At 46.1% G+C, this 12,837-nt stretch overlaps 1 protein-coding gene across 2 annotated transcripts in view; it reads right to left on the bottom strand.

The window, feature by feature from the left end:
• Positions 1-8,791: 8,791 nt before the first annotated feature.
• Positions 8,792-12,837, bottom strand: part of SH3RF3 (SH3 domain containing ring finger 3) — a 257,494-nt gene continuing 253,448 nt past the window's right edge. For both annotated transcript variants that reach the window (XM_064646412.1, XM_064646413.1), the window contains one exon: positions 8,792-12,053. In XM_064646412.1, coding sequence (XP_064502482.1) covers positions 11,885-12,053 — 169 coding nt within the window. In that variant the 3' untranslated portion in view covers positions 8,792-11,884. The remainder of the gene's footprint in view (positions 12,054-12,837) is intronic.

Here is a 12,837-nt window from a genome sequence, read left to right as displayed (position 1 = left end):
TGACCGTGGTGAAGCGACCTTTGTCTGGGTGAACACAGCCCACGGAAGAGAAGACCCTCATTTGGAGATGAAGGGCCGAGAGGGGCTTGGATACCCCCTCGTGTGTACTGGCAGAGATCCAGCTACAGCTGCTGTATGGAAGAGAGAGACAGAGAGCCTGCTGCCTTAGAGACACTGCTGCTCTGAAAGTAGAAAGGATCTTTTCCTTCTTCCCTCCTGGGCTTCTGTTTGGAAGGGAGAAGAGATTTGATCCATTGTAAATACTGTTATGTCATGGTAGAAATAGTTAAGATTGTATATAATGTATTGTAGTATTTATTTTGTACAGTCATTGTAATATATTCCCTTCCCCCCATTTTGAGTCTTGTGTGGTGTCTGGAAAACCCATCTCACACTGGGTTGAGATGTGGGAGGTGGGCTAGAACTGGAGAATTGGATTTTGGGGCTCTCAAACCATGACAGGGCTAAAAACTCTGGGCACAGATGATGATGGCCCTTGTTTGCAGACTGCAGAAGGCAAAGTGCCAGCAGTGGGGCAGTGCGGAGCACACCCCTCTGCCAGCCAGCCCCACAGCCCCACAAAGGTCTGCATCACCGAGTAAGCCCATGGTTATTCTTTATCTGCTAGTGGATCCTAGTGTGTCCTGCTTCTGCACCATTGGCTTTTCCTTCCTCCCGTTCAGCTGTGCAAAGTGGGCTTATGGTTCTGTGGTAGCCAGAGTGTCGGCTGTGACAGCCCCATTGCCCTTGGGCCAGAGCTGTGCTCTCGCTGGTCATTCTCAGATGCTGGAACAGCCTCTGCCAGCCTCACAGCCCATCCCCTTCCCTCTGTGTGCCCCTGTTCCTGCTGAGCCCAGAGCAAACTCAAGGAGAGGCAAAAGCACAGGGGTGGCCTCAACATTGTCAGAGTGGTGCTGGGGCCAGTCATGGCAGTAGCAGGGGCTGATCTGAGCTCTCATCTCTCTCCCTGGGTTGAAAAGACTTTTATAAACATTTGAGAAAAGGAAAAGAGAAGGAGGAGAAGAAATAAATTTTACACACCTAAAAAATTTACCTATCCAGAAATAGGTTGCAAAATGTATTCAGTTAAAAATATAAGAAATACTTTAATAAATGCAAAGCAATGTTGTAACAGATTAACTTCTGAAAACCTGAGGTAAAAACTGAGTTATACTTATTAGGGTATGATGGAGATTTAAGTGAGACATTAAAGAGATGTGTTCTAATATATTGGATTTGCTGTAATTTTATTAAGTCAGAGGCAGACACTGTGCCTTCTTTCACTTTGCTGCTGCATCATATGAGCACTTGATGCCATAAGCAGCAGGACAGGAGCAGGCACCAAGAGTGGATTTTTAAATTCATATTATCACTGTTTGGCCCAAGGAAAAGTGATGGCTTAAAGGAGCTAAAATCAAGCCCAAAGCCCATCTAAATAGAAAACAGACAGTTTTTACATCCGCAGATGATTACTGGGATTGCTGTCTAGCACCACAGAAACAGATTAATGTTTAAATTACAGCACTCTGCTCAGCGAGAATGATAGTTTTAGACTTGCTATAAAGGTCTTCTGTGCTGCAGTCCTCTTAAAAACATAATTTTAGGGTCTCCTCGACTCATTTTTGGTTCTGCTGAAGCGGTTAGAAAAGCCTTTGCTGCCACGTTGCCTCCCGTACAGTGACAAAGGGACGCGGTGCGAAAACAAAGAAAAAACTGTAATCTGCGTCAAGCCGTAATGAAACTAAATTTTGCCTTAACTGCGTTCAGTTCTTCTACCATTGCTGTCACATGCCAGAGGCTTTTGTTCCTAATTGAAAATGATAGCTCCCCGGGAGCTGGGGAGGCATGTGGCAGCCTTTTATTGCTGTGTGGATTATGTGCCCGCTATATTTCACACACTGCCTGGAGAAATGCGACAGATTTTATTGATATGAGGGACCGTCCCTCATTGTGTTTTTTTCCATCTCTCGTATGCTTGCATTCTCGGTGCAGCTCATTTCCAATTTTATTAACATCTGGGATGTGGTAGGAAGGCTTCAGTACAAAAATTAGCAGAGGCCTCAGGAATTAAAAATCCCCAATGCCTGGATTACAGAGATGCACACAAGTATACCTCCAGTTATTTCAATAAAGGATAATTGAGGGGGGGGAGGAATCCCCTGAATTTGTTTGACCATGAAAAAGTTAAAGAAATTTCATCTGTCCTCAAAAAGGTTAATTCAATCTGTCAAGCCAAGGAGATTAATGGAAGTGCAGAAATGAATATAGTTTAGAAACTAAGCTTTAGAAAGCAAGATAAGGCTAATGACAAAATAAATTACTTTATAACCATCTACCCAGAGTAGTTTATGACTAATGAGGTACTGAGTGGGTGTCTCTTTCTGAGCTGCAGCCGAGCCCTAGCAAGGGTGGGCCAGCAACTCGCTTGTCTCAATACCCACCGAGGTTGCATCCTTGCATCCCACCAGGGCTGCACCGAGCAGGGGGATTCAGCGCCGAGCAGCATCAGCCAAGGGCAGTGGAGCTGTGGGACAAGCCTGCACTGCTGCAATCCTCCCTAGCACTGAAATCAGCAGGATGCTTCACTAGGCGGGTTCCAGAGTGCAATTTGCTTTGCTCACTTGCTGAGAAGAGCAGCCTTTTCTGCACGATAAAAGCTGCTCTGCATCTGTGTGAACATGAAGTAGTTGTTGAGAAAATGTGCTAACCTGGATAGCTCCTCCTCCAGCTACCACCACCCTGGTGGTGGCCCTTGCCTGCATCCCACCCTATGGCCCAGGGGGGAGTTTGTATGCCACATTTAGTGGTCCTAATTTTGGACTGAGCCCCCCTCCAGGGGATTCAGTACCAGTAATGGCTGCGTCTGGGCTGGTGGGTGTCAGCAGGGTTCTCAAACACTAGCTTGCACTGCATCCTGCCACTGCACAGGGAGGGGAAGAGTGATAGGTGAGCCCCACGCCAGCACTCCTGGAACTGGGCCAACGTGCTATGGGCTGCTCCATCCCTTCCTGCTCATGCTGAACCTCAGGCATTGCCTGGCAGTGCTGCAGGGGTGGTGAGAGGTGCTGCCCCACCAGCTGCTTGAGTATCCAGCCATGTAAGGTGTCATTGCTTCAGCCGATATTGAGAGGGTGATGTGATTCTCCACATCCTTGGGATAATCTGAGCTACTGGCCCCTTTCCCAGTGCAGCATCTGACTCCCGGGATGGGGAATGCAGAGGCTGGAAGGTGCCTTGGGCAGTCACTGTCTCTCTGCTTCATATAAATTATCAGACACTGGCTGGAACAGTGACTGGTGACTTGATCCTCCTCACTCCAGTTACTCTCCCTTGCTTTGTCATGCTCTCTCTCTCAGCTAATTAATATTTATTCAGACAAAGCGAAGCAGTGCTTTTAACAAATTTTCTTGGGCAAAATCCAGCATTAATTTGGTGTGTGTTTCCAGACCAATTTACTGTCCTCTGCTCAGGGTAAATGGATGGAGGAGTAGTATTGCTACTGCTCTTCATATTAAGCCATGGGAAATGCTCAAGAATACATTTTACTGCCTTTAATCTGAATGAGTGCTGCCCTATTTAATGAAGAGCTCTTCTGTGAGGACTGGAGTGCTGAAGAAAGGAGGACTTCATTTTTTGCTTCAATTTTCTTTTAAAGTACATGTTCCAGAGTTCTCTGACATTAATAGAAAGTTTGGGCATTGGATAATTTCTTAAACGAATCCTATTGCTGCATTTCTAAACTGGTGGGAGGTCATCAGAGGAAATTCAGAAGCTGCCAGAAGGGCCATGCCCTTCAGACAAAGGAGTCACTCACAGCCCAGACCTCAGGGTGGCTTTCCTCAAGTTCTTGGTGTTGCTTTACTGCTGACATCTGAAACCCTTACAATGCACCCTGTGCTCTAGTTGTAAGCACAGGTAGCCCTGGACCAGCTTAAATAGCATCAATCAAAACGGCATGCAGTGCTGCAGCACCCTAAGAGCTCAGCAAGAATGCCTGGCTCTTTTCTGGTACTAAAGTAGTGATGGTGGTATATATAAATAGATGGGCATGTGTGTATATATATGTGTGTGTGTGTGTGTGTGTGTGTGTATGTATTTATCACAGTAGTGAAGGCAAAGTCCATCATATTCAGTTTGTGAAGCAACAACCACCGTCTGTCCTCAACTCACCCACTCACAAGAGCTGCAGTTTAGCAGCCACGTCATCAGAGCCTTTTGAAAATCACTTGCTGTGTTTTCTAACAGCAGTAAGTTAAACAGGTGTTCATTAATTGGCCAGATTTGGAGAACTGCCCACACTCATGTCCCATGGTGCAGTGAGTCCCTTTGAAGGGACTCCTTGCCTGGTCTCTAAAGAATCAGACAGTGGGTGAAACCAAAATCCTGGTTGCCCTCTCCTAAATGGAGCTACAATCACCACTTAATGATTTCCCTTCCTACAAGTCCAGATTACCATGGCCACCCCTGGTGTATTCACTTACTTTCAAATGTCCTTTTAATCATAGATTCGTGTGAGTTATTTGGCTGTTCTACACCAAGTAGTCTGCAGGCCTAACAATTTATACACACACAACTCCTGTCACTTTCACAGATCTATTGCTTTTTTCCTGCCTTGCAGAGATTCATGCTCGTTTTTCTGCATGAGACATATTTAAATCGGAAAATAAAAATGACACATTAATCCTTTCCTTCCTTTGCCTCCCAGATGAGCAAAACTGTTGGAGTAAACTCAAACTTGTTTCTTAATTTATGGAGAAATGCAGATGTCTAAATCAAGCTCAGAGAAGATTAGATTACAAACTTGCAGTGGAAAAACTTCAAGGAGACCAATTCTGCGAGTTGCTGAAAGCTTTGAGTTATTGAACCCCCTGAGCTGCCATGGACATCTCTTCCCCACAGGACAAGACTATTGAAAACTATTGCTTCCCCTATGGAAAATGCCACATGGGACCAATGCCAGTGTAGATCCGATACCCTCACGGCCAGCTGCTGTGGATGCTGGCCCCGGCGTGTGCCCTGGTACCCCCACGCCTCACCCCAGCACTCAGCACCACAGCACAGAGTGTTATTCAAGAGCGACGTGCTGAGCAGGTTCAGAAGTTTTGACTTTTGCAGTAACTTTTTTTACAACCAACCAACTAGCACAAAAGCTGTTGCACGTCCAATGTGGGACATCCAGCACAAGACGTAACCCCAGCACATGGTGGTGTCTCGGAAAGCCACTGGTCTTGGTTGCATTTCATTTTTCAGCTGTGTCCTGTTCCTGCATAAGAACATTGGAGATACCTGGGCAGTGCTGGTGTGTATAAACCTGCTAATCTAACAAGAGAAATAGGCCAGGAATGCAGCAAATGTTTTTCTGCCTCTTTGAGGCACTGACGTGTGTTTCATCAGAGCAGAACAAGCTGGGAGCAATAGACATAACAGGATTAAAATGATGGCTGCTTTGTCATGTTCCACACTAACCTTGGTGCCTGAGAATTGCTGAAATATGGCTGAAATGCCACTGTGCTACATCTTGTTTAAAAAAGTGATTTGTTAAAAGAAAATCCATGCCGAATAACTGAGTCTGGTCCATTGAAATAGTACGTAAACACTGGCCCCACAGTTTAAACATTACATATTTTGATAGCCTTTAGGAACTGAAAGGCAATTCTCTCCCCCCTCTGCATTATCATATAACCTCATCAGAAGATAAACAGCCTCCTTACCCCCAAACATTTTGCAATTTGCATTTAGATTGTTCGGTGCCAATGTTCAGGATAAGTTACTTCCCAGCTCTGTCAAACAAAACCTGATTGTCATTTAGCGGAGTGGCAGTCAATTTACGTTTCCATTAACACAGATCTCAGGGAATTTTTCTGGGGAGGGGGAAGAACCCTAACAAATTGCCCCCCTCCCTTCAAGGCTGATCTTCCAGTGGGCAGCTGGAGGGCAAATTTGACATACCCACGAGGAGGAGAAAGGGAACGCCTTTCTGTTATTTCTGGGGAGAAAGGTGAGGGAGGCAGCTCCCAGACCCCTTGGCTGTGCAGCAGCACACGAGAACCAGTCCTGAGTGCCTTGTGGAGGCAGTGGTGATGACCCACCACCCCTGGGTCAGGGATAGCAGTAGGGATGTGTCAGACTTCAATTCCCAGCCTAATTCAGTGGCAGAGCCAGAAGCCCCAGCAGGTTTTCTTGGGTGTGTGTCCACTCAGCAGGTGGAGATGCATTGTCAGGCACTGCCCTGTCTCCATAGTCCTGTGGACTGTGCCTGTGCCCTCCCTGGGGTCCCTGACCCCTAAGCACTTGTGATCCTGCTTGACCAGGTGGGATGGCAGAGGACATGCCTTCCTGGTGATGGGATTGCCCTCCACCACTGCCATGGACACCCCACAGCTTCACTCCTGGGGCCTCTCGGGGGGTTGCATGAACCAGCATGACTGACAGCAGCTTTACCAAGCCCTTGTGCAGATGCAGAATGCAAATTTGATGTTTTCCTTCTCTGACAGTAAGTTGAAGACACTTTTCCCTTCCCTCCTCTCTCAATGGCTTCATTTTTCTTCTGCCGCCTCACTTAGCCATGCTCCCCATCACTTCTATGCTCCCCAGGGTGACAGCAACCCTGGGGACCCCATGGGTGACAGCAACCTCTCCATCAAAAGCATCTTCCTTATCACTCTCCCTGTCTTTTGCGGTGGTGCAGCACTGATGGCACTGACCAACCCAAGGTTTCCTCAAGCAAGGCATTTCCCCAAGGACACTCGTGCTTAACTAAAAAGCCATCTCTCTCCTTTCCAGTGCCCTCTCTGAGAGGGGTGGGCAGGTAGCACCAGCACAGCCCCACTCGCCACCAGCACTCCTTGTTCATGGGGTTTTCTGCACACACAGGTGTGCACACAGGAGGTCACAAAGCTTGTAATCTTGCATGCAAGACTGTTTCTTTTGCCTTTGGAAAAACATTGCGTCCCATCTTGTCTGGTGCAAAAGAGCCATTTATGTTGGAAACAGATTTCAGTGACTCCCTGGCCAAATCAGCAGGATCCTGGCTGTCTTTCCATGGACTGTTGGGGTCTCCTTAGGGTGGGAGTAAAGAAGAGGGCCAAGCAGGGATGGGCTCACCTGCAACTGAGCTGTACCTATGAACGTAGGGGACACAAACAGGCTGTCTGCCATGTGCTGCAAAAGGACCACCCCGACAAGCCCCTTGGTGTCCTGGCTCACGGCCCCTTCGCAGCACTGTGGGGCAGGTGGTGCTGCTTGGTGGCTGAGAAAAATCAAGTCGTTTTCTGAAGGGAGGGGAGACAGCCACACCCTAGTAATTGGAAATACATCTGTGACCACTTGGAAAGTTATTTTTGCTACATGAAAGGCTGGGGCACGAGGACAGGGCTTCTCCAGACTGTATCACCTCTTGGCTTCCCTTCTAGTACAGCTCATTTATTTGGTTTGGCACCAGCTAGCCGAGGCGTGTAGCTGCCAGGTTCACCATGTATAAGGAGCTGCTGATGTCAGGAAGAGCTTTTGGCTGCAGGAAAGCCCTGCAGATGTTGTCCAGGTGGTTCTGGTCTCTTCGAGCATTTAGGAATAGTCAAACCATGTAACAATTTTACAATGATTATTTGTCTTTCAAAACATAGCTGAGATTTCTATCAGGCACTGGAGCAGAAGCAAGGGGCAACATGCAGTGCGAAGACTGGGTGAGGTGTGTGGTATGTTCTGGCAGTAAGGGCTGGAGAAATGCCAGAGGAATAGGATCTGGCAAAGTGTGGAGGGACTGGCACTCCAGACGAGCTGGAAGTAGCTGTCAGGCTCCTCTGTGCAGTATTTTGCACCACACTGCTTGTCAGGCAGGGCAGCCAGTGAGGCTGAGCAGAGAGAGAGGGGTTGCCTGCCCACATTTAAGTTCTTGTGGTTCCCACATTTCAAATTTGGACTCGGGATCCAGCTGGGGTAAAGAGAGACTCGTATCACCTCTCTGAAGGTCATCATGCAGATGACCTGGTGAGCTGGCTGTGCCTTGCTCCTCCCTGCCCTATGCATTCCCCACTTGGGTAATGAACCACTACCTAAAGCTGCCTCTTCCACAGAGGTGTCTCCCAGCCAAATCAAGGCAAAGACATCCAGACCCACTGATGCACTCATGTTCCCCCTCCAGATGCTCTGCACCTTGCTGCTGAATGGGAATCTCGGGCCATGTGCAAGAATGGGCTTACACCCATCACCTGAGTTAGAGGGCATTCAGATGCCCAGGGTACAACCTGCTTCTTCCACCTCTCCCAGTTCCTTGACTATTCATAGCCTGGAGGACATAATGGACCTTGCTGGCACCACACCCAAACCCACCCAGGGCAGGAGGAAAGGGTTCTTCCTCTGCCTACAAGCCTGCTCAACCCACCAGGTGACCTCGGAACACCCCTGAAGTCCACCAGCAGGATTAGAGGCTGCTGTTTTCCTTGAAAATATTTCTGCTTCCACATCCCTCCTAACCTCTCTGCCACAGCCTTGCCTTTGCCACCTTACTCCCTCTTCCTGGCCTGTCCCCGCTCTCTTTCTCTGGAGTACACACCTTTTCTCCACAGGTTAGTTGTTAACTTCTTGAGATTTTGAAGAAACCCCTGATCTGTCAAAAGAAGAATGAGAAAGAGATTTGAACTTCTGTTCAGGCATGTCTTACCTTTAACTGGCCTTTATTTATGTGGGAATTACTACAGGGTTTGCATAGAGGCCTTCCCTGCTTTCTTTGCGAACCTCAGAGCCACTTACTCTGCTTGTTCACCTTGTCATCTAAGAGAGAGGGAAACCTCAGTCAAGTTGCCTTAATGTTTATTTTATTTAAAGAATCAGAAACACAGTCATTATAGTTCATTTGTACTCATATCTGCCAACACTTCCTAAACCACGTTAACATTCATGTATAACAAAAACATTTTCTGAGCTGTGCAAAGTTCAAAGGAATTGTTCAATTACTTGAACCCACTTCTAGAAGAGCAAACCTGGCATTTTACAAACTGAGGCCACCAGAAGGAATCTTTCCTTTTCCCTGCTCTGTTACAGGAGATGCAGACGCCCCCTCCTCCCCCTTTTCCTGACATGACAGATAAAAATTAGACCACAGAATGAGCTGAACCTCTCAGTCCAGGACTTTTTGAATGGCACTGGGTCATATTTTTGTATCACTGAGCTGTTTTAAGTTCACTTTAATACTTGTGCTCCTGGCATGGAAGTGATTTGTCCAAGAAGATTACTCAGTAACCCAAACTGTGACGATAAACAATAAACAGAGGCCAGAAACAGCTGCTATCAAACAGAACACATCCCCTCCCCCTCTATATTTTTCCTTGCAGGAGGAAGGACTGAAAGGGTTTTGACCATTTAAAAAACCCCATCATCCTCCCTGCAAAATATATTTCAAAGCATTGATTTAATAATATGACATCTGCATGTTTTCTTTGATCTTCTCACACACCAACTTTTGTCCTGTTAGAGTTAAGCATGAAAAGGTGGAAATCTGGAACCATTTTAGATCTGGCTAAACAGAATAGGCAGCAAGCAAGCTGCCATCCTGTTTCATTTTTCTGACTGTAGTAAATACACCATGGAACAGGATTTTAAGAGGGCTTTAACCACTGTAAGTTGTCAGAAAAAAATCTCATTTCTGACAGGTCTAAACCAGAATTCTTATTGGATTCAATAACACACATTTTGGTGTTTCTGACTCGCTAACTGTGCAGTTTGCAGTTTACTGTTTGAGGTGCAGTGACACCAATTCTGACCTGGACCAAATAAGTGGAACAGATATGGCTCTAGTCTCAATCAAGTCTTTCCAGAAGACATTTCCTCAGTCTCTTACTGGTTATAAAAAAGCAATTTCCTCTCTACAGTAACTAAATTTTTAGTGGCTGATTCATTACGATCTGGAATATCAACAAATGCGGCAACATTAAGTATATAAAGAAACACCCTGAAAATGAGGCCTCCCTGTTTGAAGGTGCTATACTTGGCCATGGACTGTGTTTCTGGAATTGGTTTGTTACATGTGATAGCAAGAAGAACTTATTTTACAGAGAACAAAGTCACAGAGTTGAACTTAAATAGGAATCCTCACTTACATGGGTTTTGATATGTACTAGTACACACGGCTTGAATGAAAACAAAACTTACACCTTCACATATGAAATACTTGTAACGCAGTAATGATGTTCACCCACTGGGCCTCTTCCCTTTAATAAGATCATCTCCAGGTTACGGTGCCTCCGACAGGCTTTTAAACACCCACCACATGTGGGCTTTGGCAAACAGCCAGCTGCTGTCAGAGGCAAGGTATGGATACAGCTATGAAAAGCCTTTCATCACCATTCATTCCTCAAGAGCTGATGTCTTTTTAAATACCCTCACAATTGCATTACGGCATTTTTTTCTTATTCTGTTTCATTCAAATAACTGGCTAAACTCACTTTACATTTATTGCACCTTTAAGTCCCTGGTAGATGGAAGCTTATATTGCCTGATACGGTTTGTATTGTAGCTTGACCACGTTAAGAAATCCAACAGTATCCGGAACTGTACATTTCTACAGTAAGAAATCACATTTCAATAATGCTAATTACAGCTTGTCGCAGATCAGCTCTTGTCTCCATCATGCAACGACAGAGGAAAACTCCACAGTCCTTGTGTGTGCTAGAACCTGCAGTGTTCTTCTTATTGCCATGAAAAAGTCAATTAAAACAACTCCTCTGGGAATTGCTTCCAATTCTGGAGTCATTATCACTCTCCAGACAGAATGCTGTGCTTCAGCGTGGGCCTTCAGCCACTCTAAATACGTAGGAGAGAGCAAGCGTGTGCATGTTGCACAGGCACGCTCCCCCAGGTATATTGGTGGCCATGCAGCTTTTTTCTTTTTTCCTCTATGAAGCAAGAACAAGCAGTCTGATCTCGATCTCCAGGTACACTTCTAATTTCATATGTTGAATGCAAATCTTGTCGCAGCCTCTCTGTTTAACCAAATCTTTAACAATTAAAAAAAATAGCACCAGATGTATGAAAAGAGGAAATGTCTGATCTAGTAGGAATATATATAAAGTAGAGCAATTCTTACAGTAAAAAGGTACGTTGTACAAAAAAGCAATGGAAAGTGATACCAAAGGACAAAAATCCATGCTGCATATAATAAGGGCAGAAAACAGGCAAAAGGGATTCTGCTCAAATAACCACAGTTTAATGGTGGAGCTGTACTTCCTCCAGGACTTCCCCGGCAGCAGCGCCAGGACACCAGGTGGTATGGGACTCTGAGCACTAACACACTCACCGAAAAACTTGCGCAGCATATCTCTGAGGTATATAGAAAGCATGACATTAACATTTTGGACTCCTCATTCTTTCCTGCACAACGATGCACTGATCTTTAGCTGGGGTTTTCTCCACCTTCCCCTCCCTCTTTTTCCCTTGGGAAAAACAAAATCCCAGTTTAAGAGCTTCCTACCACACTTTCTTGAACTCTCAAATCCATCTTGCATAGGCCAGTAATAAGAACACTGCAGTCTGACAAATAAGTTACAGCAATATAACAGCTTTCCTCTTAATTTTTTTTAAAGATATCTTCTCTATAATTTACACAAAGAGTTAACAGCCAGAGTTTAGGTTACTACAGTCCAGATGGGCATCCTTTCAGTCTGTGATTCCAGGTGGAAGGCACTACTTCAACATACCACTGTATGCACCGCACACGGTCTCGGGAGCACAGCGGGCGCTGTGTCTCCAGAGCTGCAGACTGAAGGGCCTGGGGGAAGTCTTTGGAAATAAAAATGGCAGTGGTTATCAGTCCAGTTTCTCTTTGCTGTCTCTTCTTGTGCTATGCAGTTTCCCCTGAAAGCTCCTCAGTTGAGAGAGCGGCGATTCATCCTCAGAAGCTCTCGACAAAGCTCCCAGGGAAGAGGCCCGTCCTGCCATTCCTCTGCAACGTCCCTTTGTACCAGCCATCCTCCCGCTTCTTGTGCACAAACACAATGTCACCTTCCTTCAGTTCGATTTCAGCCTCACTCTGTGGTGGGTATGGGACCACAACACGGTACCTTTGGAAAAAGAAATGCAAGGACTTGGTCAGTCTGCACACTGGAAGCAGCCAGGCACCAGTACCAGAAATCTTGGGAAAAAGAATACTTTTGGAAATAGCAGTAAGTTACATTTTTGCACACTAGTTGTATCCAATGCAGCTACATTTTCTACTAAGACTCAGTAAGACATGGAGATCTCTGGCCAGCTTGACTGAAGACAGGACCAGTTTCTGGACTCCAGTATCTGGAGCCAGGCCATGAAAGCAGGAAAGCAGGCTATGCTCCCAGTTGTGTGCTGAGCCTGTGCCATGGACTCAGCCCTTTATCCTAGTGCTGCATCTGCCTCTGCTGTAATGTGTCTCATCCAGCTCTGCATCTTCTCTATCCAAAATCATAGAATCATAGAATGATAGAACAGTTTGGGCTGGAAGGGGCCTTTAAATGTCCTCTAGTCCAACCCCTCTGCCAGGGGCAGGGACATCTTCAACTTGATTAGGTTGCTCAGAGCCCATATGTCAACTGCATGAGTCAGCTTGGTGTCATCTGCAAACTTGCTGAGGGTGCACTCAATCCCACCATCCATGCCATTGATTAAGATATTGAATAGCAGTGGTCCCAGTATGGACCCCTAAGGGACACCACTTGTCACCAGTGTCCATTGAGACATTGAGCCATTGACCACTACCCTCTGGATGCGACCGTCCAACCAATTCCTTATCCACCAAACAGTCCACCCATCAAATCCATCCTTCTCCAATTTAGAGAGAAAGATGTTGTGGGGGACCATGTCAAAGACGTCCAG

This window comes from Pseudopipra pipra, chromosome 2 (assembly GCF_036250125.1).
Source record: "Pseudopipra pipra isolate bDixPip1 chromosome 2, bDixPip1.hap1, whole genome shotgun sequence".
Taxonomy (NCBI): Eukaryota; Metazoa; Chordata; class Aves; order Passeriformes; family Pipridae; genus Pseudopipra; species Pseudopipra pipra.
Note: the sequence above shows the minus strand (reverse complement) of the source record. Positions and strands in the feature narration are given on the sequence as shown.